Source organism: Carcharodon carcharias, chromosome 7, assembly GCF_017639515.1.
Source record: "Carcharodon carcharias isolate sCarCar2 chromosome 7, sCarCar2.pri, whole genome shotgun sequence".
Taxonomy (NCBI): domain Eukaryota; kingdom Metazoa; phylum Chordata; class Chondrichthyes; order Lamniformes; family Lamnidae; genus Carcharodon; species Carcharodon carcharias.
Window position 1 is genome coordinate 41,506,797 of NC_054473.1, and position 27,953 is coordinate 41,534,749.

The window sequence follows — 27,953 nt, forward strand, 5'->3', positions numbered from 1 at the left end:
TGGAATACAACAAAGAGCTTTTCAACAGCAAAGACATCAGCTTGCTAAAAGTCATCTTAATTTTAAACCTTGTCATTCACTATTGTCATTGCATTTTGTGTCCTGAATACTGGCAGTCAGCTTTCCTTAGTGATATATTTTCATCTTTGAAATTAAAAGTTATTGATGTGGTTACAAGAAAAATGTTTTTTTTCACCCACTGACTATAAATTGAAATACAAAAGCAAGATATTGCAGGTGCTGAAAATGTGAAATAAAAAATGTGAAATAATACTCAGCAGGTCAGGCAGCATCTGTGGAGCGAAACAGAGTTAATGTTTCAGGTTGAGGTGACCTTTCGTTCTGATGAAAAGTCATCTCGACCTGAAATGTTGATTATGAATCAAAACTTTGTTAGATATTGCTTGATAAACATATTATTGTGCTATGGTTCAATATGACAAATATGGCACTGTGATAATATTGCACTTGAGACTATTTCTTTCTCCATAACAGCTCCTGTAAAGCAAAATTCAGACTACAGAGTAATTGTCACAGTTTCCAGCTAGCTGCAGGAAGCAGTTTCTTTCTGTGAAGCTGTGTCTTATGTGAAGTTTCGTGGTTAATGAAATAAATCCCATGAAGACCTACCCTCTTCCATCATTCATAACAAGATCATGTTGAAAAGCTTGCAAAGAAAATGCAGAAAAACTGTCAGTTTAATTGCGTGTGGTAACTTGTAGGCATACTGTACTGTTGTGTTTTTTGCACAGGTACTGGCGAACAACGTTAGGTATGCAAATTAAAAATGCCGACTATGGCAACTATCGATTCTGTTATTCATGCCGTGGGAAACCTGGTAGTAAACCTTCCATTTTGATGTTACATGGATTTTCAGCTCACAAAGACATGTGGCTGTCTGTGGTGAAGGTTAGTTCCTGCTCCAACCATGAATTTCTTTCTTTCAATTTTACAAGATATCTAAAAGATTATGAAGATATTTTTAATGAATACAAGTGACCATTATATTTATATATGCAGCACCTTTCCTCATTTCATTATTTCCTCATTTTCTCAATTCACTCTCTTCCCCTATTTGCACAGTCAGTTTTTCTGAACAACGACAGACAGGAAAAGACCCTCTGATCCATCCGACCTGTCCCACACAATTGTGATACCTTGTGCATCACAATAAATATAGCCTGCACCCCACACAAAAGCCATGTGATCTCCTGCGAGAGGCAAAAAATTATTAAAAATCCGGGCCAAGTTGGTGAAAAAATTCCAGGGAGATCCTCTCCAACTCAACTAAATGATAGAAACTGCTCCAGGAGATCCCTGAATTCCGTAGAGTACCTACTTTTGTAAGGGTTGATCTCCACCCAAGCCAGAAACAGATCCAGCTCTCACTTGTAGGAATTCAGTGAATCAGTGCCTTTGCTGAGCTTGCAGCTTTTTCCAGGGATTCATTAATCTCTATGGGAGGAAACTCCAATCAACTAACATAGCCTTATACAACTGAAAATTGTGATTCCTGGTCCTCCCTAACCTATTCAGTTGGAACAAACTGTTCACTGGAACTCAATGTATTCCTTTCATCATCTAATAACCCTCAAATAGATCATCCCTACGATTATGTTTCTCTAAAGTATAGAATCCCACTCTTGATAACTAAGATGCTTTAAACTTGGATTTAGGCTAATGGCCTCCTTTGCACCTCTTCCAAGGCCTCAACATCACCATTGAGGCCTGAACAAGGTTTTGTGTAATGTTAGGAAATAGAGATAGTTTAAGTAAGTTATATTTATATTTGTAGGTGTTAGGAACAAGTTTTAGCTTTAATGTTTAAGTTCGATTTTTATTTCTGGATCTGTGTGTTAAGAAAAGGTCAAACTGAGTTTTAGTTTCACTTCAAAAGGTGCCTGCATTTCTATTGCGAGTTTTACAACCAATGCAGTTAAGTTAAACCAACAAGAGTAGAGAAACTGGGCTGTTGCCTAGCAACAGGGGTCCAGGGAGGCAGGTCCCTCCCACAGAGACACACAGAAGAAACTAGAAACAACAGTTTAATTGGTTTTGAAAGTAGCTGCCAGGAGAGACTGGAGCAAAGGGGACAGATAGCCAGTCCCAAGCTAAAGAAAAGACTATAAAAATCCAGGGGAGTGGAACAGAAGAAAGTCTTAAAGAAGACCCTTTAGTCAAAGGAAGGACAGGAAAAGGTCCTGTTTAGTGAAGTTAAGAGTGAAGGACAGAGAGAAAGGCTCTAAGCTTCAGAGTTAAAGAAACAAAAGCTGCAGAAAGCAGATTTAAAGCGAGAACAGTCAGAAGGTCCAAAGAGACAGCTGAAGGTCTGTACCTCTTTACTATGAGCATGGGAAGCAGTGTCTACTGTTGACAACTGAGTTGGTGAGAGAGAGTGCATGGAGGAAAGCTTGAATGCATGTGGTGACTCAGGGGAGAGGAACATTAGAAGGAGAGTTCGAAATCCTGGAGGTGAACCCTTGCGGAAGGTGTCTGAGAGAAAGCATCAGTTTGGGAGAAGATTCCAAAGCAGGTTCTTGGAGAGTGGAGATTGGAAACCCTTGTGTGAAAGATGGAGTTCAGTTAGACTAGCTGGCTCATGGTGTAACAAGCTTCTGTGGGGAGTTAATGAGAGATCTATAGCACCTTATTGAGGTAGCATCTGTCACTTGGTTTCAGTGTGGTGTCTCTGAGCACAGGCTGCCTATAGGTTAATATGGACTGTGTACTTACTGTGAACACTAGAGTATAAGATAGTTTTTGTAACTTGTGCTATCCTTACAAATCTGTATATATCTGTAAAGGTACGGTTGTGGGTGAAGGAGTATTGTAATATAGTTCATCAATTCTTGTTCAATAAATGTTTTATGCTTTTTTAAAATGTTCATTAGTTGACTCCGGTGACTCTGTTCAGTAGCCCCTCTCCACGTATCTAAACAAACAAGTAAAAGTTAGGATCTATCAAGCTGGGCTCCACTCTGGGATCAAGCTTGTCCAGGGGTAACCTCAGCTGGGATCATAACAAGAAGGACAAAATAGTATGCCTATGAATGCAGCCTTAGATATTGCTTCATGGCTCATGAACTTTCAGAGATATATGTACTAGAATTACCAGATCTCTTTCTCTCTCCACTTCCTTTAATGCTTTTTCCTGAAGGATATTTGTATGTTGAACATTTGCCCTACCCATTTCCATAACTCTGTACTTTCCAAATTGAACATCATTTGCCAGATGTGCCTAATTTCCAGAACATTGAGATCCACTTGAGGCGGTAGAGCATTGCCTACAGTCCCAATACCTGTACAGACCCACAAATACAAATAAAGCTGGTTTTATTGGTATCAAAGGGGTGCTTGCATTGCATTTTTCTGAGACCTAGATGCCCTGTAATACCAAGTCAACAATACGTTAGTCAATCTGACAGGTTAACAAGGGGTGAAAGGTTGGGGTGTGGGTGTTGCTGCTAGCTGCACAAGACCAGTGCTGCAGGAATCAGCAATGCAAGTACCTTGCTAGCATAAATGCAAAAGCAGCTTAAGAGAGCTTTTAGGTTTGATCTTCTTAACTATGTGCTTACTATAGCAAGTCTGATTTTTTTTCACGCTTCTCAACCATAAGGATTAGCTTCGTATTATGTTTTGACAGTGCATAGTTTAAGTTTCAACCCATCTGATAGATAAATATACAAAGAAGATAAAATATTTCAGACTTATGTGTTGGGTTATGCACCAGAGATTACTTGGGGCGATCACCATATCAAAAGGAGTAAATATTAAGCTATCACACTGCATTGTTCAAATTAAAACTAATTATCAAATTAATTTGCACATAAATAATGGCTTTACTCTTTGGATATTATTAACATGTTAGACTGCTACATGCTCCATGTTAGAGCTTATGGACCATAATACAGTCCTGCATCAATGTAGAGGTGAGTGGTTGGTGCACACCTAATGGAATGGTAGAAAACAACTGAATATGTTTCATTTCTTCCTCCCATTTCTGCTTTTCTCCTTTCCTGAAAATGGTGGTTCATACTGAGATATAGTCCATGGTCACTTGCACTTATCCAGCGCCTTTATACAAGAGGCTATTTGTTAGTAAGTGCCACCAGGAGACTCAACTGCTGCCTAATTTTATCCTCGGCCAATGTGTATAAGTGTCTATTAGGGGTTTCTGATCAGGATCAGGCACCACACTTTAGGAAGGATGTGAAGGCAAGATTCACGAAAAGATTCACAAGAATAGTTCCAGGAATAAGGAACTTCAGTTACGTAGTTACATAGAAGCTTTTGTTCTTCTTCTTAGAGAAGAGAAGATTGACGAGATTTGATAGAGATAGTCAAAATCCTGAAGGGTTAAGACAGAGTATATGGAGAGAAACTGTTCCCATTGGTGGAAGGATCTAGAACCAGAGGACACTGATTTAAATTGATTGGCAAAAGAAGCAACAGCAACATGAGGATTTTTTTTTCTCTCAGTGAGTGGTTGGGATCTGGAATGCACTGCCAGAGATTGTGGTGGAGGCAAATTCAACTGTGGCATTTGAAAGGGAAATGGATCATTATCTCAAGAAGAAAAAAATTCAGGGCTTTGGGGAAAAGGCGGGGGAATGGTACTAGGTGAATTGTTCTTCAAAGAGCTGGTATAGACATGATGGGCTGAATGCCCTCCTTCTGTGCTGTATCCATTCTATGATTCTAGAAGTGAGAGCATGTGCCTCCTTTTCTCTACCCAGGGACAGTAAAACCAATTGGAGGGTTCCAGGTGAAATCAGCTAATACAACACTGACTAGAGTTCAAATTTCATGTGGCACCAGCATGTACTTACACACATGATTACTAAACGATGTTTTCAGTTTTCCATTGTAATTAATCTGCATGAATGAAGGTTTATAGCAAAGGTTAAGTAAACATAATTGGTTAAAAAAAAGCTGATGCAGGAAGGAACAGTATATAAAATTGGAGTCATTGGGTTTACTGGTGTACACATCATTTGTTGCATCTCCGCTAAAACAATAGCTGCTGGAATTCCTTCCTGGTGGGCTTGCAGTGTGAAATGGGGGCACATCAGGCTGTTCCTGCCAGTTTTCAGCCCTCTAATCAATGGTCACACCCATCCCAATTCTTGTGCCATGTGGCCCTTGCTGCAATCTGCTACTGTACCCCCTGCACCTAATTAACATGGATTAGAGTGAGAGCAAGATCAGCAGAGCCCTTCAATACACACCTCTTTGTCCTTTTGTCTATGACATCTTTTGGCTATCTCCACCTATCACTGGCCGTCTATCCAGCTCTACCTGTCCCACCACCCACCCCCCCCTCCCCAAACCAACTTATATTTCATCTATTTTCTATTTTTCCTTAGTTCTGTTGAAGAGTCATACGGACTCGAAATGTTAACTATGTTCCTCTCCACAGATGTTGTCAGGCCTGCTGAGTTTTTCCAGGTATTTTTATTTTTGTTTTGGATTTCTAGCATCCGCAGTTTTTTGCTTTTATCTTAGTGTTTAATTGACTGCCACTTCTCTTCAAGGAATGCCTATCTTGAAGAAGTAGTGCTCTTCTCTCCGACAGGATTTCCATCTCTCTCTTTTGCTTTGTTCACCTTCATTGCTTTCCATTTCTCTCCTGGTGTTTGACAATGTGTTTACTAAAACCCGCTTTCACAGCCATATTTCCTCCCTCAGTGACTGTCTACCCTTAACGTCACCTATTAGCACATTCCTTAGATAATATCACCACCTTCAACACCTCTTTGTCCTTTTGTCTATGACATCTTTTGGCTATCTCCACCTATCACTGGCCCTCTATCCAGCTCTACCTGTCCCAACCCCCCTTAAACCAGCTTATATTTCACCTCTTTTCTATTTTTCCTTAGTTCTGTTGAAGAGTCATATGGACTCGAAATGTTAACTGTGTTCCCCTCTGCAGATGCTGTCAGACCTGCTGAGTTTTTCCAGGTATTTTTGTTTTTGTCCCAGATTTCCTCATTTTGCACTTGAAATGCTCTAAGGATAAGTAAGAAAAAAGATAGTTGTCTGGAATAGTTGAAACTGATGGAAGTGAGGAGTTTTTGAACCTGCTGGATAAGTCTTAATTAGGGCTTCTCGGTATGCTATTTGGAGCAATTCTTTTAACATTGTGTTTATACAGCCTTGGGCATGCTTCTGAGTACCTGTGGGAGTGTGAGAACACTTGGGGATTTAGAACATGTAGCGAGGCCTTCTCAGATACAGATTTTTCGTTCCCTATGTGCATTCCTTTGCATGTGATTATCATGGAGGAAAGGAAATAGGGCAGCACTGAAATTTTATTCTTTAAATGGGCCGTGGGCTTCGCTGTCTAGGCCAGCATCTTTATTGCCCAACCCTAGTTGCCCTTGAGAAGGTGGTGGTGAGCTGCCTTCTTGAACTGCTGCAGTCCATGTGGTGTGGGTACACCCACAGTGTTTTTAGGAAGAGAATTCCAGGATTTTGACCCAGCAGCAGTGAATGAACAACGATATATTTCCAAGTCAGGATGGTGAGTGACTTGGAGGGGAACTTCCAGGTGGTGGATTTCCTATTGATCTGCTGCCATTGTCCATCTAGATGGTAGTGGTCATGGGTTTGGAAGGTGCTATCTAAGGAGCCTTGGTGAATTCCTGCAGTGCATCTTGTAGATGTTACAAACTGCTGCTACTGTGCGTCGGTGATGAAGGGAGTGAAAGTTTGTGGATGTGGTGCCGATCAAGCAGGCTACTTTGTCCTGGACAGTGTCAAGCTTCTTGAGTGTTGTGGGAGCTGCACTCAACCAAGGGGAGTATTCCATCACACTCAGGGCTTGTGACTTGTAGATGGTGGACAGGCTTTGGGGAATCAGGAAGTGAGTTACTCATCACACTATTCCTATCCTCTGACTTGTTCATGTAGCCACAATATTATATGGCTAGTCCAGTTCAGTTTCTGGTCAATAGTAACCCCCAGGATGTTGATACTGGGGGCTTCAGTGATGGTAATGCCATTGAACATCAAGGGGCAATGGTTAGATTCTCTCTTGTTGGAAATGGTCATTGTCTGACACTGGTGTGGCACTAATGTTACTTGCCACTTTTCAGCCCAAGCCTAGACATTGTCCAGGTCTTGCTGCATTTAGGCATGGACTGCTTCAGTACCTGAGGAATCATGAATGGTGCTGATCATTGTGCTATCATCAGCGAACATCCCCACTTCTGAGCTTCTGATGGAAGGGAAGTCATTGATGGAGCACCTGAAGATGGTTGGGCCGAGAACACTGCCCTGAGGAACTCCTGCAGTGATGTCCTGGAGCTGAGATGACCATCCTCCAACAACCACAACCATCTTCCTTTGTGCTAGGTATGACTCCAACCAGCGGAGCATTTTCCCCCGGATTCCCATTGACTCCAGGTTTGCTCGGGCTCCTTGGTGCCACACTTGATGTCAAGGGCAGTCACTCTCACCTCATCTCTGGAGTTCAGCTCTTTTGTCCATGTTTGAACCAAGGCTGTAATGAGGTCAGGAGCTGAGTGGCCCTGGTGGAACCCTAACTAGGCATCAGTGAGCAAGTTATTGCTAAGCAAGTGCCGTTTGATAGCACTTTCGATGACCATTACTTTACTGATGATCAAGAGTAGACTGATGGGCCTGTAATTGGCCAGGTTGGATTTGTCCTTCTTTTTGTGTACAGGACATACCTGGGCAATGTTCCACATTGCTGGATAGATGACAGTGTTGTAGCTGTACTGGAACAGCTTGGCTAAGCGCGCAGCAAGTTCTGGAGCATAAGTCTTTAGTATCATTGCTGGAATATTGTCAGGGCCCATAGCCTTTGTAATATCCACTGCTTTCAGCCATTTCTTGATATCACGTGGAGTGAATCAAATTGGCTGAAGTATGGCATCTGTGATGCTGGGGACCTTCAGAGGAGGCCAAGATGGATCATTCACTCGGCACTACTGGCTGAAGATTGTAGCAAATGCTTCAGCCTTATCTTCTGCACTGATCCATCATTGAGGATGGGAATATTTGTGGAGCCTCCTCCGCCAGTGAGTTGTTTAATTGTCAACCACCATTCGCGACTGGAAATGGCAGGGCTGCAGAGCTTAGATCTGATTCGTTGGTTGTGGGATCACTTAGCTCTGTCTATCACTTGCTGCTTATGGTGTTTGGCATGCAAGTAGGCCTGTGTTATAGCTGACACCTCATTTTTAGGAATGCCTGGTGCTGCTCCTGGCATGCCCTCCTGCACTCTTCATTGAACCAGGGTTGATCCCCTGCTTGATGGTAATGGTAGAGTGGGGGATATGCTGGGCCATGGGGTTACAGATTGTGTTCAAGTACAATTCTGCTGCTGCTGATGGTCCACAGCGCCTCATGGATGCCCAGTCTTGAGTTGCTAGATCTGTTCGAAATCTATCCCATTTAGCATGATGATAGTACCACACAACATCCTGGACGCTATCCTCGATGTGAAGGTGGGACTTAATCTCCACAGCAGCTGTGCGGTGGTCACTCCTACCAATACTGCCATGACAGATGGATCTGCGGCAGGCAGGTCGGTGGGGATGAGATCATGTTTTTCCCTCTTGTTAATTCCTCACCACCTGCTGCAGATCCAGTCTAGCAGCAATGCCATTTAGGACTCAGCCAGCTTGGTCAGTAGTGGTGCTATCGAGCCACTCTTGATGATGGACATTGAAGTCCCCCACCCAGAGTACCCTCAGTGCTTCCTCCAAGTGGTGTCAATATGCAGGAGCACTGATGCATCAGCTGAGGGAGGGCACTAGGTAATCAGTAGGAGGCTTCCTTTCCCATGTTTGACCTGGTGCCATGAGACACCATCACCTCCCTCTCTGACCTTATGATGGAAGGAAGGTCATGAAGCAACTGAAGATGAAAGGGCCTAGAACACTACCCTGAAGAACTCCTACAGCGATGTCCCGGGTCTGAAATGATTGACCTCCAACAACTACAACATCCTTCTTTGGGATAGGTGACTCCAACCAGTGAAGAGTTTTTCCCCCTGATTCCCATTGACTGCAGTTTTGCTAGGGCTCCTTGATGCCACTCACGGTCGAATGCTGCATTGGTGTCAAGGGCAGTCACTCTCACCTCTTGGGTTCAGCCCTTTTGTCCATGTTTGGATTAAGACTGTAATGAGGTCAGGAGCTGAGTGCCCCTGGAAGAACCCAATCCTTCATCAGTGAGCAGGCTGTTGCTGAGTAAGTGTCTTTTGATAGCACTGTGGACAACACTTCCCATTACTTTGCTCTTTGTTGTTCCTCAATCCAACGCCTTTGTCCCTTTCTCTCCTGCCTATGCCAGATCCCCCAGTGGAAGGTATTCTTGAAAAGTGGTACAAAATCACACATGAGCCACCCTACCCACCTGCCAGCCTACCCACCTGCCACCCAACCCACCTGTCACCCTATCACCCCACCCACCTGCCAACCTACCTACCTGTCACTCTTCCTTCTCACCCACCTGCCACGCTACCCACCTACATATTCACCCATTCACTCATACACTCATTCACTAACTCACTGAAAAGCTTTGGAACCTTTAACCACTTACCAGAATACGATAGCTAGTACTGTAAAAAAAGGTTTCTCGGCTGATTCTCTTCACAGCTCTCTCCGTGGATTCCTGCGCTGAGGGAGTTCTTCTGCATCGTGGATCAGAAGTTTGACCAAAAATATTGTATCCAGGCAAGTGGGTAATTTTCTGTCTGATCAACATCAGGCAAAATGGGTCTGGAGCTGATCAGAAAATTTGTGCCATAATTTCTGTACTAACGAAGAACCAATAAACAATGTGTTTGGTATCACTAGGAATGATTAGCAAATAGCATTCTGGTTCTTGAACAAAAAATAGCTTAGATTGTGCATTGTTCTTTCACACAGTTTTTGCCTAAGAACCTGCACCTGATCTGTGTTGATATGCCAGGACATGAGGGTACAACCCGTACTTGCATTGACGATTACTCCATAGATGGGCAAGTAAACAGAATCCACCAGGTGAGTTGTTCATTTACAACAATTTTGAACTTGTAATTACTTATTAGAATTAGAATTTCATCAAATCATGTAGCTTCGCTGAAGGGCCATCTTTTCCATGTCACCCTTATTCCTGATTCCTGGAAGGAACCATTGGCTTTCTGCAGTAGATGAAGAATGTTATCATTTACCTCTTGTTGCAAGCCTTTGTTGCACAGGTCTGATTGAATTTCTCCAATTTGGGAAGTATTTGCATGAGAATATTAATGACCTGTGATTTCTGTCAGCTCGGTTATCTATTTTTTTTTAAAATAGTGATTTGTCTTTGATATCTGCCGATATCTAAGACAGATGGCAAATTAAAATATACTTACGTATTTGGATCGAGATTCCTTTAAATTCAATGAGAAATAATCAACTATATAATTAACTCAAGGACAGAATTCAGACACAGTTTATATGGATTGAGGGAGGGAAGGACTTGCATTTAAATAGCGCCTTTCATGACTTTAGGATTCCCAATGCACTTAACAGCCAATTAAACACTTTGAAATGTAGTTGCAGGGCATCCAATTTTCACACAGCAAAGTCCCATGAACAAAAACTAGATAACTGACCAGATAATCTCTTTTGGGAATGAGTTTATTTGGTTAAGGGTTAATTATTGGCCAGGACACCAGGAGACCTTTCTTCCTTCAGTAGTGCCATAGGATCTTTCACATTCACCCAAGAGAACAGATGGTACTTTACAAGGCATTTAAGGTCAAAAGTCATGTTTCTTTAAAAAATTTCAGAATATTACTGGAGCTTAGAGGGTTAAATTGCGAGGCCAGGTTCCGTAAACTTGGCGTGTATTCCCTTGAGGAATAATCTGTGTTGAGGTGTTTAAAATGTTTAAATAGGGTATTTAATAGGGTAGATATAGAGAAGCTATTTCCTTCAGTGGGGAAATCAAAGACAGATTTTCAAATGTAGCCAGTCTATAGGGAAATCAGGAAGCACTTTTTCACATAAAGCAAAGGAGAAACCTGGAATTTTGTCTCCCAAATAAGCTGTGGATGCTGAGACAATCAAAGCTTTCAAGACTGACAACAACAGATTTTCGTTAGTTAGGGCGTCAAGGGATATGGAGCTAAGGTGGATTAATGGAGTACAGATCAGTCATGATCTAAATCAGTGGCAGACCAGGTTTGAGGGGCTGAATGAGCTATTCCCCGTGTTTCTAAATTGATACACTTTTTGTAGTAGTTTAGTATTTCTACTTGTTCTCTTGGTACGGAATTTGCCCCTTTTATACTGTGGGCGGAATTTTACGCTGGCAGGATTTTATGGTCCTGCAGAAGTCAATGGACTTTGAATGGTTCGCTGCATTTTACAGCCCCACCCCGGCCCCTTGTTCTCTGACATGGTAAGTGGAACAAGGTTTGCATGTACAACCTAAAATAAAAGCAAAATACTGTGGATGCTGGAAATTGGAAATAAAAACAGAAAATGCTGGAAAAACTCAGTAGGTTTGATAACATCAACTGTGTCTGACCCATCTCCTGTGCCTACTCCCTCACCCCTTCCCCTACCTCCCAGAACCATGATAGGGTCCCCCTTGTCCTCACTTTTCACCTCACTAGCCTCTGCATTCAAAGGATCATCCTCCGCCATTTCCACCAACTCCAGCATGATGCCATCACCAAAGACATCTTCTCCTCAGCACCCTGTCAGCATTCCAAAGGGACCATTCCCTCTGTGACACCCTAGTCTACTCCTCCATCACCCCCAACTCCTCATCCCCTTCCCACTGCACTTTCCCATGCGATTGCAGAAGGTGGAACACCTGCCCCTTTACCTCCTCTCTCCTCACCGTCCAAGGCCCCAAACACTCCTTTCAGGTGAAGCAGTGCTTCGCTTGCACCTCCTCCAATTTGGTCTACTGTATTCGCTGCTCTCAATGTGGTCTCCTCTACACTGGGGAGACCAAACGCAGACTGGGTGACCGCTTTGGGGAACACCTTCGGTCTGTTCATAAGCATGACCCAGACCTTCCTGTTGCCTGCCATTTCAACACACTGTCAGAAGAATGCAGGGGATATGACGCCAAGGAAAGCTCAGTAACTTAAATGGTTGTTAACTTGAATCTTTTTCAAAAAATGTCTCTTTCTAGTTTTGTCCCCTCCTTGTTTACGTTAATTCCGTAGTGGGATACAGTTCCACAATCACTGAGTTGCCTCAAAAGCCAAATATTCGTTATTCATCCACAAGCTTTGACAGTGAATTTTGGCAAATTATTAGTTCATGGAAGAATTACAGCTTAGCTCAATACCATACTTGCACACATATTTAAAGGCGGGATCATTGAACAGTGATCAGAAGCAAGATTCATTGCTCAGTTCCCCTTCCTTTCTCTAACCATTGGATGCTGAGGCTAAGTTTCAGTACTCATGGATTAGGGAAGGATAACCCAACCAAGGTTGCTGTTCTGAAACACAATCCTGGACCTCTTGCTGATAGTATGGATATCGAGTGAGGATAATATCTAGGTCATGTGTGATGCTGCCATGATCAAGTAGCCCACTAACAGTCACTGTCAAATAAATTTTGCTATGAGATCAGTTAACTTGGCACAGACTGATGATTGAACCTAGGGCCCTCCTGGCCTGTACAGCACAACTATTGACTGTATAAATCTACAAACCCATTGGAAGTTAGAATGATACTCCTGCTATTAGAATCAAAGTCGATGGAGAATTAGAAACTCTGTATGTCAAACAATAATGAAGTCCCAGCTGAAAATGAAGTAAGTTGCTTACTGAAAATAGATATGGAAGTCAAGTAGTTGGATTGAATCTGCCAGAATTTTTAATACTAATTGCTGTTATAGTTTTACTGAGGGCATCTTCCTAAAATGCGTTAATACAAGACCCACTTTTGCAATTGTTCAGTGTGCAGCTCTGAGCTAGTTCCATCTCTCAACTGCTAGTTGTTAAAAAGCTGCATCCATTGCTTAATATTCTTATTGTTTCTCAACAGAAGCTTATTCCTTGATTCAAGCACTTCATGCTTGATGACATGGGATTTTAATTAACATTCTAAATAAATGAACATGAGCTCCCATGGTAAATGAGCTTATCTCCATGGTAACTTGCATCTTTCCTCTGACAGAATCAAACATATTTTGGTTTCATTAATACAATTAATTACTACAGTTAATACCAAACATCTGTTCCAATTTTGACTCTAGCTTGGAGTTATTCTAGTGAACTTTTTAATTAAGAAACTACCGTGTGAACCGAAAAGCATACACAATATAGTGATAGTGACGTCTCCATAATGCATTCATTTTTTATAATTGGGCATCATCCTGAACAACAGATTGGTCCTGAAGCTGATTAAATTGATATGCTGATCTCTCCTTTCAGTAAGATTTCAAAGGAATAATCCTTGGTTCATAGTCATGTGATGAATTTTCCAAAAGAGATAACGTCTTGGAAGCTCACAGTAAATTATAAAGGAAATGGGTTGGATTTCCATACCACCTTGTGTATTCTGTAATCCTTCAAATTCTTTTTCTAGAATATTTTGGCTTTGAAATCATGTGAATTTACTTTGCCAGAGGAGTTTGTTCATCTATTCTATTTGCAAAAGCCAAATCATACTCCTGTTTATTCCATAGATGTAGCAATACTCTAGTTTCTGAAGACAGAGCATGAAAATCTAGATCAACTTAGTTGAGCTGAGCTGTAAACCTTGAATATCAATTTTTTCTCTTTCCAGTTTGTTGAATGCATTGGGTTGAATAGGAAACCATTTCACCTGATTGGTACATCAATGGGTGGTAATGTTGCTGGTGTTTATGCTGCTCGGCACCCAACAGATCTCTGTGGCCTAACTCTCATCTGCCCCGCAGGTAAATTCTTACTGACTCAGAACTTCACCTTAAAACAATGGAACACTGACCTATATAAAAGCAATATACTGTAGATGCTGGAAATCTGAAACAAAAACAAAAAAAATGTGGGAAATACTCGGCAGGTCAGGCAGCATCTGTGGAAACAGAAACTAAGTTTAAATTTCAGGTCAAAGACCTTTTATCAGAGCACTAACCTATTATATTTTGTCATTTTCATTATTCGTGATCAAATTTTTGCAGCATTATTTTAAGGCAATGGTTAATCTGTACACTTTAAGTGCTTAATTCCAGAAAAAGGCTGTCTTTGAGAAAATTTCCTCCAATACTTTTGCTGTTATTTCACAATTACCTGGCAGTGAGAGTTTACCGGTAGCTAATATGCAGTAATGAGCAGTGTTTTGCTTTTATTTTAGTGAAAAGAAAACAATGTTGTAAAAGAGCTGGCAGATAGAGTGCCAACTAATTTTGAATGGTTTAAAATTTAATGTGACACCTGAGCTTTACTGAAGGTTATTATAGTTCAGATGAATCCAGTTCATGTGGTTCATTTCATCTGACTTTGCCTCAGGCCAATACTGTAACAGATTGGGAGCAATCAAGCTGAATGAAATAGGCATTAAAATATTGATGTCCTCTATTCACTAGAGAGAGCATGCAAAGCTCAACTAGACCACTACCTCAGAATGTTTATTTGTCAGGTTACTGTTTAATTTTAATCAGGTGAATTTTTTTTTCTTGGTGCAGGTCTGTGGTATCCCAATGAAAGTAAATTTGTGAAAGAGCTGAAGTCATTGGAGCAAACAGGAGATGTTAGTAAAGTCCCCCTAATTCCATCCACCCCTGAGGAGATGGAAGAGATGCTGAAGCTTTGTTCTTATGTCCGCTTCAAAGTACCTCAGCAGGTATGTGACCTCGTTTCAAAGGTAGCAGCTTGCAATGGAGGTGGTGAAAAGAGATAAGTCACTCATGTGGAAGTGTATTTGACACAAATGCTTCCCACTTCTATGTCTCAGCTGCATAACAATGAAAATCTCTGCGTTAAGAAAAATATTTTTTTTACCAGCATCATGCTACATTCTATATAAGAACAGCCATTTCATGTTGGTTGAAGCTTCTGACATTCGGTCAGCTGACATCAACCATATGTTCTTTTTACCAACAAATGTTTCCACTGACAACACAGTTTGATATCCTTCCTATTCCTCAATACCAGCTGAGTACAGATCTCTTTCACCTTTCAGCTGCATATATTTACCAACCTGAAGTTGTTCTCAAAGGGTATAATTAACTATCTCAGTTTTAATAATATTTGTTTCCTTGTGGACTTGATTCCCCAGAATCAATGCACTGTTCATATGTCACATCTTCCTGCCTGGCAATTGCAAGCACACTTGTCCTTGCTGCACTTTCTGATTTTTTATAATCAGCAGAAAAGCAATTACTTGATAGAAAGCAGGAGGAACACAGCTAACCTGATTTCCTTCTCTAAAGAGGCTGAACACGATGGCATCATCAATTGTGACTGGGGAGGTTGCAGATGGATCTCTGTGCCATGAATCACTCTGACCTATCTGCCACACTGCAAACAGAAAGAAAAGAGAGACTTGCATTTATATTGTACTTTCCATGATCCCGGATCACTTTATGCCCAATGAAGTACTTTTTGAAATGTAGTCACTGTTGGAATGCAGAAAACATGGTAGCCAATTTTGCACGCAGCAAACTCCCACAAACAGCAATGTGATAATGACCAGATAATCAATTGAGAGGTATATATTGGGCAGGACATTAGGGATGACTCCCCTTTTCTTCTTCAAAATAGTGCCATGGTACCTTTTACATCCAGCAGCATACACAGACGGGGCCTCAGTTTAATTTCTCATCTGAAAGACGTCACCTCTTACAATGCAGCACAGTACTACAGTACTACACTGGAGCATCAACCTTGATTTTTCTGCTCAATTCCTGGAGTGGAACTTGAACCTGGAACTTTGTGACACAGCCAAGTGTGTTGCAACTGACACCAAACAGTTGTATATGGAGCTCCACAAAGTCACCCTGTAACTAGGAATTTAAAAGAAACATTAGAGAAAATGGAGTTGTGTTGGACAAGACTTCGAATTGATATTGCATTGCTATGGTTATATTTGCTTTTAAATTATGTTGCAAATGCTAAGGTTTTCGGTAGTGTTGTTGATGGTCCTTTTGGGTCTGGAGCGTTATAGTGATGTTCAGCTGTTGAGAGGTTGTTGTGTTCAATCAGACCTGTCCTTTTTAAAGTTAACATTCAAGTTCTCAGTAAACAGCATATCCTGAGATTAATTAGAGGCTGGTTGGGAGGTAAGTGTCTGTACATATCAGCTGCTCTTAAAGTCCTGGCACCTGGGCTTGGGGAGAGGCAAGACATCAAGGTCAGAAAGACAGCAGAAAATGTTTTTTTTGAACAAAAATACATTTAAAATTATTAAGTCTGCCTTTTGTAGTGTCACTGATGTGTGGTAGACATAAGACTTTTATTCATTTTACCTACATGTTAAAAGAAAAACTTAATCAGCACACGCATTCTATCCAGGGGTTCATTAAAAATAGTAACACTTAAAATTAATGAAAACATAATGACAATAAAAAACACTGTATAACTTCATGCATAATCATAGAATTTGATCTATAAATACTGTGACTACACCTCTGATGCAGTGTATTAATTATTAAAATTATTTAATCATTTGACCCAATAACATGTTCAATAAAAATTGATTTTTTTTTTCAGAGCTCAAAGAAGGAATAACCATCTTACACAAAAAACTTCACTTTGTAAGTTGGAATAAAACAGCATATCCCCTCACTCACTGTGAGCATATGCTGGTGTTCTAGGTAAGTAAATTATTCCTCAGAACTTAAATGTGAAGTTTTTGTGTAATGTGGTGTTTACCTCTTTGAGCTCTGATAAAAACCCATTTTAACTGAGCAAAAACACAAATATGTATCCAGGAGAAGTCAACCACTTGAAGACAATGGTCTGACTCTGATTTGCTTTAATCTAACAATCTGCAAAGGACCTTAATTTTATTAATGAAACAAGCTATACAAATAGTAATGCGGAAACAATCTTCTTCAAAGTACTTCCGAGGAACAGAGTGCAATATTGAGCACAAAGGAAATGGTTTATCCATAATCATTGTAGTTGTAAATAGAAAGGGAGAGTGTGCTGATGACATTACAGAATATTACTCTTAAAATGGGAAAGTATCACCTTCAGCATATAGTTAAATGAAACTAAGACCATTCAAAATGTGTTTACTGTTCCAAATTGATCATAGTAGCCCCCTTCTTGTTGATTAAATGACACCGCCTTTAGTTTATAAAGTACCCATTACATTACAATATCTCAGAGCAGCCAAACTTATGAATCTAGCAATTTTAAATTGGGATTAAAAACAGTAAATACTTATCCAGTAAACTTTTAGCAGGTAAGGCAGCATCTGTGGAGAAGGAAATAGCATTAATGCTCACTTTTGGGCTGTCAGATCTGCTTTCAGGAGCTAGTAGCTTTAGCATGGGTCTTATGCAATATAAAAGCAGCTTCCAAGTATTTGGAGCCAGAGTTTTTTTGAAGAGGTAACAGAAAAGATTGATGAGGGTAATGCTGCTGATGTGGTATACATGGATTTTCAAAAGGCATTTGATACAGTGCCACACAACAGACTTGTGAGAAAAGTTATTGCTTATGGAATAAAAGGGACAGTAGCAACATGGATACAAAATTGGCTGAAAAAGAGGAAGCAGAGAGTAATGGTCTTTGGATATTTTTCAGGCAGGAGGAAGGTTTTGTAGTGGAGTTCCCCAGGGAACCTTACCTATTAGGACCCTTACTTTTCCTGATATATAATAATGATCTAGATCTTGGTGTGCAGGGGACAATTTCAAAGTTTGTGGGTGATATGAAGCTTGGGAGTGTTGTGAACTGCGAAGAGGACAGTGTAGAACTTCAAGAGGACACAGACAAGTTGGTGGAATGGGCAGATAGGTGGCAGATGAAGTTCAATGCAGAGAAGTGTGAGGTGATGTGTTTTGGTAGGAAGAACATGGACAGACAATATAAAATAAGGTCTGAAATTTTGAAGGAGCAGAAAGACCTGGGTGTATTTATGCATAGATCATTGAAGGTGGCAGGAAGGATGAAGAGAGCAGTTAATAAAGCATATAGTATCCTGGGCTTTATTAATAGCGGCATAGAGTACAAGAGCAGGGAGGTTATGCTGATTTTATATAAGACACTTGTTAGAACTCAGCTGGAGTATTGTGTACAGTTCTGGGTGTCATGTTATAGGAAGGATGTGAACACATTGGAGAGAGTGCAGAAGAGATTTACAAGAATGCTTCCAGGGATGAGAAACTTCAGCTATGAGGATAGATTGGAAAAGTTGGGATTGTTCTCCTTGGAGAGAAGAAGGCTAAGAGGAGATTTGATAGAGATGCTCAAAATCATGAGGAGGCTGGACAGAGTAGATAGGGAGAAGCTGTTCCTGCTCGTAAAAGGATCAAGAATGAGAGGGCACAGGTTTAAAGTGATTTGCAAAAGAAGCAAATGTGATGTGAGAAAAAACTTTTTCACACAACAAGTGGTTCAGGTCTGGAATGCACTGTCTGGAAGTGTGGCGGAGGCACGTTCAATCGAGGCATTCAAGAGGGCATTAGATGATTATTTGAATAGAAACAATGTGCAAGGGTGCAGGGTAAAGTGTTTTCTGCACTGCTTCTCTTTGCCATTTTCTTCTGGATCGCTGCATGGAGGCTTCTTGTTGCGGCCAAGAATGGAAGTCCTGGCTGAAAGTGCACTAAAACGTAAGTGCACAATGATCTCCGTAGACAGCAGCAACATGTGCAGCATTGCTGTTGATTGGAAGATTTGGTCCAACACCTTGATTTTCAGTAGAGGAGTCATGGTCCAGGGGAGGTGGGTGAATGTGTCAGAGAGCTGGCATTTGGCCTCCACTAGGTAAAGGTCAGTTCGTCAGACAACGGCAGGATTGGCCTTGTCAGCAGGTTTGATGACAATGTTAGGGTTGGATCTTAATAAACAGAGTGCAGGAAGTTCAGAGGGAGATTGATTAGAATTAATAATGGAAGCAGAGAAACTGAGACAGGTGATGTCACACTGATAGTTCTCAATGAAAAAATCTAGAGAGGGTACAAGGCCAGAGGGTGGGCTCCAAGTAGGGTTGCCAACTCTGGCTGGACATACTCCAGGAGATGTCAGTGGAAGTGATGTCACAGAAAGTCAGCAGTGTGGTGCAAGTGAGTTCAAAGGGAGCACAAGAGAGGCAAAACACACCCAATTTAATTAGGCAAATGGGATGAATTGGCAGTGAGGGTGAATAACGATTAACATTTAGAGAGAGAAAAAGCTGTACGCTTAAGGGGCTCAATGCAACATACGATGCCATGGTTTCAAACCATAATATTAAAAGCTACTAAAATTCAGGAGAAAATAAATGTTTCTTTTCTCTCTCTCTATCTGTGTTTATAATGTAAAGATCTGAGGTGAAGTGATCTGAACCCTGATTGCACTCGGACTAAGGCTAGCTGCTCACGCTCGATCCCTCAGTGAAATTCAAACCCCACCAATCCCATTTCAGCATGCCAAATTGCTGCCAAGTGAGTCCTCCTGGCTTTTTTTTCTGGTTTAAGGTTTGAATTTGATTGGGCAGTACCACACCAGATGTGATGTTGCCAGATCGCAATGCTTCATGATGGGAGTTGTAGTTTCTTCCCCTTCTTGGTGGTTGCTACTGATGACTTGGTCCAGCTGTGGCTCAGAAGTATGAATTATTTGATTGATTTGCCTAAAACCTCCCGGATTGTTTTATTTGGCCACAAGGGATTGTTGGCAATCCTGGTAGATTCCTGGCCATTCTGGGAGAGTTGGCAACCCGAGGTCCGGGTGAAGATGAATATTGGAGAGGGATAAAAGGGTCTGTTGTGCAGGGCTTGGGGGGACACTTTGCTAAAGAAGTCAGTGTAGAAGGAAGAGCTCAACTTTGTGCCGAACTGGGAATTCATTTGAAGTGGGAGCATAAGGGGATGCAGTTGAGACCTTTGCTAAAAACAGATCACCCAGAGTCAGAAGGGAAGGTCAGAGGATATCGTGAATGCACCACAAGGGGTCATGTAGGAAGAAGGGGTAGGGTCAGAGGGAAATGAAGGGGAAAAAGGATCCAGAAGGCTGTTGGTACCCTGAAGCTTGTGATCCTTCACACCTGAAAGGGAGAAAATTATTTTTTTCCAATTGTCAGTTTGGTTAAGTGGTAGTGCTCTTGTTTCAGATTCAGAAGGTAATGGGCTCACACCCCACTAAAGGACTTAAGGACGTAATCTGAGCTAAGACTTCAGTGCAGCATTGAGGATATTCTCAGGAAGTGCTGCATTATCAGAAAATATCAGAGATGTAAAAGATCCCATAGCAGCATTTGAAGAAAAACTGGAATGTATCCTGATCAACATTTCTCCCCCAACCAAAATCAATTAATTGATCATTTAGTTTATTGCTGTTTTTTGAGACTTTGTGTTTGTCTTTGCCTAACTAACAATGAGTAAGAACATAAGAAATAGGGGCAGGAGAAGACCATACAGCTCCGCCATTCAATATGATCATGGCCTCAACTCCACTTTCCCATCGGTTTCCTGACGGACCATAAATCTGCCTATCTTGGCCTTAAATATATTCACTGATGGAGCATCCACAACCCTCTGGGGTAGAGAATTTTAGAGATTCACAATTCTTTGAGTGAAGAAATTTCTACTCACCCCAGTCCCAAATGATTGACCCCTTATCTTGAAACTGTGCTCCCATGTTCTAGATTCCCCAGCCAGGGGAAATAATGTCCCAGTGTCTACCCTATCAAGCCTCTTCAGAATCTTGAATGTTTCAATGAGATCACCTCTCATTCTTCTAAACTCCAGAAAATATGGGGCAGAATTTTATGATCCCCTGGTGATGGGTTTGCAGGTGGATGGACCCATAAAATTACCCCTGGTGGCATTCCTCTCCCCTGCCAACTGACCTGCCTGCAATTTTGCATGAGGCAGGCAAGGCCTAGGGCAGCCCACCCGCCCTCACCCCAATTGAGGCCCTTTACTTTAAGGCTGCTTCCCACCCTGTCTCAGTTTTGAGGCTGGTTGGAGGAGTTCAGGGGTGGGGAGAAGCACAGCAGATCACCCTGCTTGGTTGGCTCTTGAGCTGGAAGTGAGGCCTCCCTCAATGACCCCCTTTCCACTTCGGGCACCTTCTCCCAGGTCTGTCTCCCCACGGTGCTCCCTCATCCCCAGCCTCTCCATCAAGACACCTCACTGCCCTCCCTACCGTGAGACCTCTGCACTTACCTGGTCCTGGTCTCCAGGACTTAGAATCTGGGGACTGCTTTTTGTCCCATTCCTGGCCACTGCTGCCACTGATGCTGCGGGGACTACAGCACTTCCAGCCAATCAGATTGGCCAGTAGCTCTCTGAGGCCGAACTTCTGCCTGAGTTGGGGGGCTGGAAGTCAATTAATACTCTCTGAAACGTTAAATAGCTATAGGGTTGCTGTGATTGGAGGGGATGCATTCCCCACTGACTCTTCAGGTGGAAACCCCGCATCTGAAAAATCCTAATCATAGAATATAGAGTGCACTATGCAAAATAAAAGTCATGGGCTATGGGGGGGACAGGCAAGAAAATGGCGTTAAGGCCACAATCAGATCAGCCATGATCTTATTGAATGGTGGAGCAGGCTGGATGGGCCAAATGGCCTACCCCGCTCCTATTTCTTATGATCTTTGGCTATGAAGTGATTTGCAATTTCTTGTGCAAAGCACTATAGTAATGCAACTTTTCCTTCTTTCCTCTGAAATTAGCAACTATTCTGTGTGGAGAATCGACAGTTCAAACCTACAGTCCATCATTGTGTGACACTATCCGCCAGCACACTTGTACCCTTTTCTTCTATACTGCCTCAGGTTTATTAATCCAACCTATCTCTCCATTGGTTCACATGATGCCATCAACCCACTCATTGAAAATTATGAAGCTATGTAAATAATGGCCAGTTTCTGAAATTTCTAGAATTACAACTGCCAGGTTGTAAATGGACATTATTTAATAACTTACTTAAATATAAAACTATAAGTAAATTGGATCTCCACTAGGATGCAAATGTAACTGTAGAATGTATATTCAGATGTGACTAACCCGACTAACCTTGTGATTTTCTTAGATTCTTCAGGGTCTTGTGGACGTTCGATTGCCTCACAATGACTTTTACCGTGAATGTAAGACACTTTTATTTAATATATATATCACTCTTTACTATAAATTGGTCGATTTAAATTTACAACTGCCTAAGATTAGTGGAGAAGATGTGCTTCTGGGGCAGGTTTCTTTGGGATATATTAGTTAAGACACTGGTGTTGTTCCTGATTCTTGGTGATTAGTGCCAGAGTGTGTCCATTTGTCCATCAGGACAGGTATCTTCATTGTAACATCTTATCCAAAGAGTGACACTTGCAGCAACATTGCACTTTAACATTTAATTAGCAGGAACTCAAATTATTATCTGCTACAGATTTAGAAGTCACCCACTTCAATAAAGCTAATGAAACAACTGCTACATTATTCAAAATGATTTATGTCTATATATAAGCCAAAAGTAAAAGCAGGTTTCATAAAAAGAATTACATTGAACGTATAGCACAGAAACAGGCCATTGTGGGCCAAATGCTACATGCTCGTTGTTATGACGCAGCAGATGACGTGTGCCGGGCAGATTGAATCCATGAGGGAAACTCAATCCCGCTATCATAACGGTTTTGCAATTTGTATTTATTTTGGTATGTGTGCACTGAATTCAGTAGTAATAAGTCCACCAAGACTTCAGAGGTTTTTTTAAAAACTAAAATTAAAATAGTTATTAACAAAAGAAAAGATTTCAAGCACATGCATAGCTGTACAAATTACTACAAAAGAACTCCTAAAATCCTGAATTAACCTGGCTCCCAATTACACTCTCTTAAAGGAAGTGGTCCAAAAATAAATATTTCAGATTTTAAACAGGTCCAGCAAATTAACAGAATACCATGGACAATGGAATTCAAAATGAGTTTCTCCAGTTTCGGTTTCTGTAGATAGCAGGTTTATGCACAAATGTTGGAGGCTTCTCACACTTCTGTTAAATCTTGCAATGCCTTCCTTGACACACAGCCTCATTCTCCTTTATACAGGTTTCTCCCTTTTAAAAATGTAAATTCCATTGTTTCCATATGTCTTTGGAACTTTACCTTTCTTATAATATAAATCTTTTCAAGTTGCTACTATTCTCATTAACCTCTCTGAAACTCTAACCCCCCCTTCATCTATCTAAAAATGCAAATTCCCTTTACATCTTACATACTAAGACCCCAACCATGTTTACTCATTAGTATATCAAAGACACTTCTACACCTTACTTCTTTTGATAACTTCAACTTGCAATCTGCTGAGCTACAAAATGTAATTAAATCATGCACACACAGACAGGAAAACACAATCCCCATAAACCTACTTTACAATAAACCACAAAAATATTATGAAAATTATTGTACTCTCACGGCTCTCGTGTTTATGCATTGCATTAATCTCTTCCCACCCTTCTTTATCTAATTCTATCAGCATAACCTATACTTTTTTCCCCCTCATCTGCCTTTACCTTTCTCTTCTAATTCTTAGTTTCATTAAATATATAAATAATTTTATGAAGTAATTTCTGTGTGAGTATTAATAATTGGAAGCTGAACAAAGTTACATAAAAATACTAGTGTTCCATTAATTCTAATGGGAAAAAAAGCTGTCCTCTCCTTTAAGTTTAGAAGTGTAAATATTCATTACACAAATGATAGTTGTGTTGCTTGGAAAATACACCATTGGGCGATGACATCCCCATAGCTTTTAGGGCAGAATTTTCCCGTTGGTGTGCAGGGGTGGGCCCCACATGTCCAAGTGTAAAAAGACCCATAGTGTCGTCTGGCAAGCGTCCCAATGTCACTGCACGCCATCGCGATAGTTCGCTGGGCGGGCGCACAATGATCTCCAATGTGCGCCCGCCATTAATTAATGGGCCACTTAAGGCCCTTGACTCACCAATCGCTGATGATTTTTCAGCACCTGTGCAATCTTCAGGTCGGCGCACGGGCGCAACAGGCAGGCAGGTAGGTCACATTTGTATAAACCTCAACCACGGGCGGGATAAGAGGGCTCAGTGGGGTCGAGAGTGTGCTCTGTCAAATATTAATTTTTTAAGCTTTTGAAACTTGCCTGTGTGATCTGTAATACTTCAAAACACATACCAGCTGCTTTGTCTAGACTCTTAACCTTCAGGTCAGCACTCTGCAATGAGGAATCTTTTCTGGGACAGCAGGTTTCTGGAAGCCTTCCCTTAGCCTGGTAATGGGAGCCGAATTCTCCATTGGAGGTACCTCCTCTGAGGAGGAAGGGGGGTCTAGAAGGGGACCAGGAGTGTACATTCAGCCTCCAGGGGAACCACCTTTGGGAGGGCAGGCGTAGGCACAAGGGGTGCAGGGCCAAGAGGTAGTCCAAGGCGGAAGGGGCCGCAGAAGACGCCACTATTCTGCTGCCAGGGCATACAGGCAGCAAGGCAGCTACCTCAATATGTCTGTAGTGCCAAAGGAGGCTCTGTCTTTCAAGGGAGACAGTCAACTATGTCTGTCAAATGATTGGGCCTGAGATCCCCCCTAACTGTGTGGGTGGACACCCAATGCCTGTGGCTCTAAAGGTCACAGCTGCCCTCAACTTCGATGCCTCTAGCTCCTTCCAGGGATCGGTGGGTGATCTTTGCGGTGTCTCCCAATCAGCTGCCCACACTTGTGTCAAGCAGGATACAGATGCTCTGTTCAGGCGTGCATTGACCTTCATCCTTACCGTTGGAACCAGGCAAGCCAGACACAGCGAGCCAGAGGCTTCATGGCCATTGCTGGCTTCCCCCGTGTCCAGGATGCAATAGACTGAACAAGTGGCCATCAAGGCGCCAGCAGGTGAGCTCGGTGCCTTTATCAACAGGAAGGGCTTCCACTCCATGAACGTGCAGATAATGTGTGATCACAGGATACTGATTGTTCAAGCCTGTGCAAGGTACCCAGGCAGCTCCCACAACACCTACATCCTCAGACACGCAGGTGCCGGGGCTCTTCAGTGCTCCAGCTCGGCTTGATGGCTGACTGCTGGGTGACAAGGGCTATCCCCTCAGAAGGTGGCTCATGATGCCTCTCCACCATCCAAGAACAGAAGCTGAGCAGTGGTACAATAGGAGCCACGCCTCCACAAGGGATGTGGTGGAGAGAGCCATCGATCTTCTCAAGATGCACTTCCGATGCCTGGACCGCTCAGGGGGTGCGCTGCAGTACCCTCCAGATTGTGTCTTGGTGATAGTGGTTGTATGCTGCGCTCTCCACAATCTTGCGCTGGAAAGGGGGGACGCAGAGGACGATGAAGATGTCGATGCAGTGGTTGGGGTTGCACACGATGACTTCAGCAGTGAGTCCGAGAATGAGCACATGCAGGGAAATACTAAGGGGGTAGATGCTGACCCGGGCATACTCCAGGGAGGCAAGGACACCCAGGAGGCTTTAATCCAATGAACCTTCAGCTAGCACACCACATATGGACCTCCAGGACAAGCCTGGGCTATAGGCTCCATACTCGATACCTAAGTGCCAAATCTTCCAGGTTAGGAATAGTAACTAAGGGCCTTGTTAATAAAGCTGAATGTCCCACAAAGCACTCATAACATTTTTGGAAACCATCCACATACAGAAGAAAAGAGGCACCCTCATCCATGGTCACATGTCTGAATTTAATATCACAAGCAAAGAAACTTGATGAAACAACATGACAATGGTGTTCCAAAACAAAGCAAATCATAAAGACCTCATCTCGGGCCAACACAAAAGCACCAGTGATAAACCTGTGGTGTGCCTAAGGTGCCTTATGTTTTCATTTTCGGGTGCTGCATCTTGGTGCTGCTCCATCGCTGACTCCGCTGTCCTGTTGGTCTCGATGACCTTGGCGGCTGTCCTCTGGCCCATGGAGCCTGTGCTGACTAAGCCTGGGAGGGATCTGCCAGTTCCACAGCTGGCATCTCCCCAGACGTCGCAGCCTCACTGGATGCTATGTTCACTGGGGGAGGGGCAGAGGAGCTGCCACCCTCATCAGGAGCACCCTGAGAGGTGACCGCAGAGATGACAGGCAGATGTGAGGTCGCTTCAGACCTCCCTGCTCACCATGGATGGATAGGCACCAAGCTGGGAAACTTGGTGCCCAGACCAGCTCCCACACTGGCACTGACCAGTTGAGGTCAGTGCCGATGTGAGGGCTTGCTGGTCAGAGTGCCCTGATGGGTCTTCTGGAGGAGCCTCTCCACAAGAATCGCCACTCTCTCCATGGAGGATGCATGGCACTCGGACATGTGGCTCATTGCTTCAGCGATCATTCGCGTAGATTCTTCCACCACGGAGACCAAGCCAAGCATAGCCTCACGTGTCTCCACCAGACGCTCCCAAACACCCGGCCGCATTTCCTGCGTTTGCTGCGTCATGGACGACTCCAGATGCACATCATCAGGCTCTGACTGAGCATGTGCCTGGTCCCCTGCAGTCCTCTGACTGCTGGTGCCATGGGCACCCTCTGTCTCTGCCAGCTCCTCCAGCGACTCTGAAGTGCCCTCACCGCTGTGCCCCAGGACACTAGCCGATGTTCTAATTCCCACCGAGGTGTTAGTAACTGTGCTGGTGCCTGCCTGGCAGAGATGGTGTGACGCTGGTGAGACTTCAGGGCCCTCAGGTGTGAGAGGGGGCCTCTGCTGCTCCTCCTCCCAGCCCTGCTCTGCTGATGCTGAAAGGAAGAACAAGAACAGTGGATCGGTTAACATGGAGACAATGTCAATATGCATCCCTGTTCCCCGGACCATTATATGCTCATCCTTCCATAAGCAATGGTCAAGCCATGTTGCAAAATTAAAACATTTAATGTTCAGCACTGCTATGGTTGTTGGGAGAACAATGCTGACCTCACTGCTGGGCATACATACCTGCCTGTGGCACCCCAGCCTCATTGACACCGGTGGACCTGGGTGACTCTCCAAATCCAGGGCCTCCTGCTCAAACCAGCCTGGCCACTGCCAGTCCTCACACGCTCTGCAGCGTTATGAGCATTCTTCTTCTGAAAATGAGAGACGAGCATTGATTAGTGCAAATTGCACATGGACTCTCTTCACGCACGACTCACCCCAACCAGAGTGGGACATATCAGGTCTCCAGTGCCTCCTCACCCTGCTGCTGCCGAACACTCACACAAAGGTGCCAACTCGTCTGTGCACCTGCCAAACTGTCAAAGGCCTATTAAGGCCTGTTAAAAATTAATTTAAATAGTTAAATGAGCTGCTCGTCCAACCTTAAGGTTGGTGGGCAGCCAAAGTGCCCAGAAGGCCTTTGCATTTTTCATGAAACGGGCGGGGTGAGGTTTCATGAAGTGTTTAAAAATTTGATAAAAATTATTTTAAAAATTCATTGACATGTCCCAGCTCATGTGACACTGTCACATGAAGGGACATGTTTTAAAAGTTTTTAATTACCTTATTCATATGTTTAAAAGTTAACCAAATCTCCCTGAGGCACAGAGGTGCCTCAGGGAGATTTCTGCACTCTTTTGCATGTGGTTTAACGAGAGTTTTGTACAGCTGAAGCATAACTTCTACCCCCTTGTATCCTCGTCCTCTAGATATAGATGCCAACTTTCTATTAGACTTTGATTAATTTCAGTGTCTGGTCATGACACTTTAATAATCTTTCCACATGGACTCCCAAGTTACTTTGAATCTCCATTGTGGATGTCCTCACATTTGCATATATCGAAATTCATTTGCCACAGTTTTGCCCATTAAATCTACCAACGTCTGTTTGTAATGTTACCTTTCCTCTACATTGCTTACAATGCCACCTATCTTTGTGCCATAAGCAAACTTGTATATG

General features: G+C 42.6%; 1 protein-coding gene across 1 annotated transcript in view; it reads left to right on the top strand.

The window, feature by feature from the left end:
- The window catches only part of LOC121279586 (monoacylglycerol lipase abhd6-A-like), a 106,790-nt gene that overhangs the window by 61,985 nt on the left and 16,852 nt on the right, over nt 1–27,953 (top strand). The window contains exons 3-7 of the mRNA XM_041190713.1: nt 753–909; nt 9,906–10,019; nt 13,764–13,896; nt 14,644–14,801; nt 22,154–22,208. Of these exons, the coding sequence (XP_041046647.1) occupies nt 753–909; nt 9,906–10,019; nt 13,764–13,896; nt 14,644–14,801; nt 22,154–22,208 (617 nt within the window). The remainder of the gene's footprint in view (nt 1–752; nt 910–9,905; nt 10,020–13,763; nt 13,897–14,643; nt 14,802–22,153; nt 22,209–27,953) is intronic.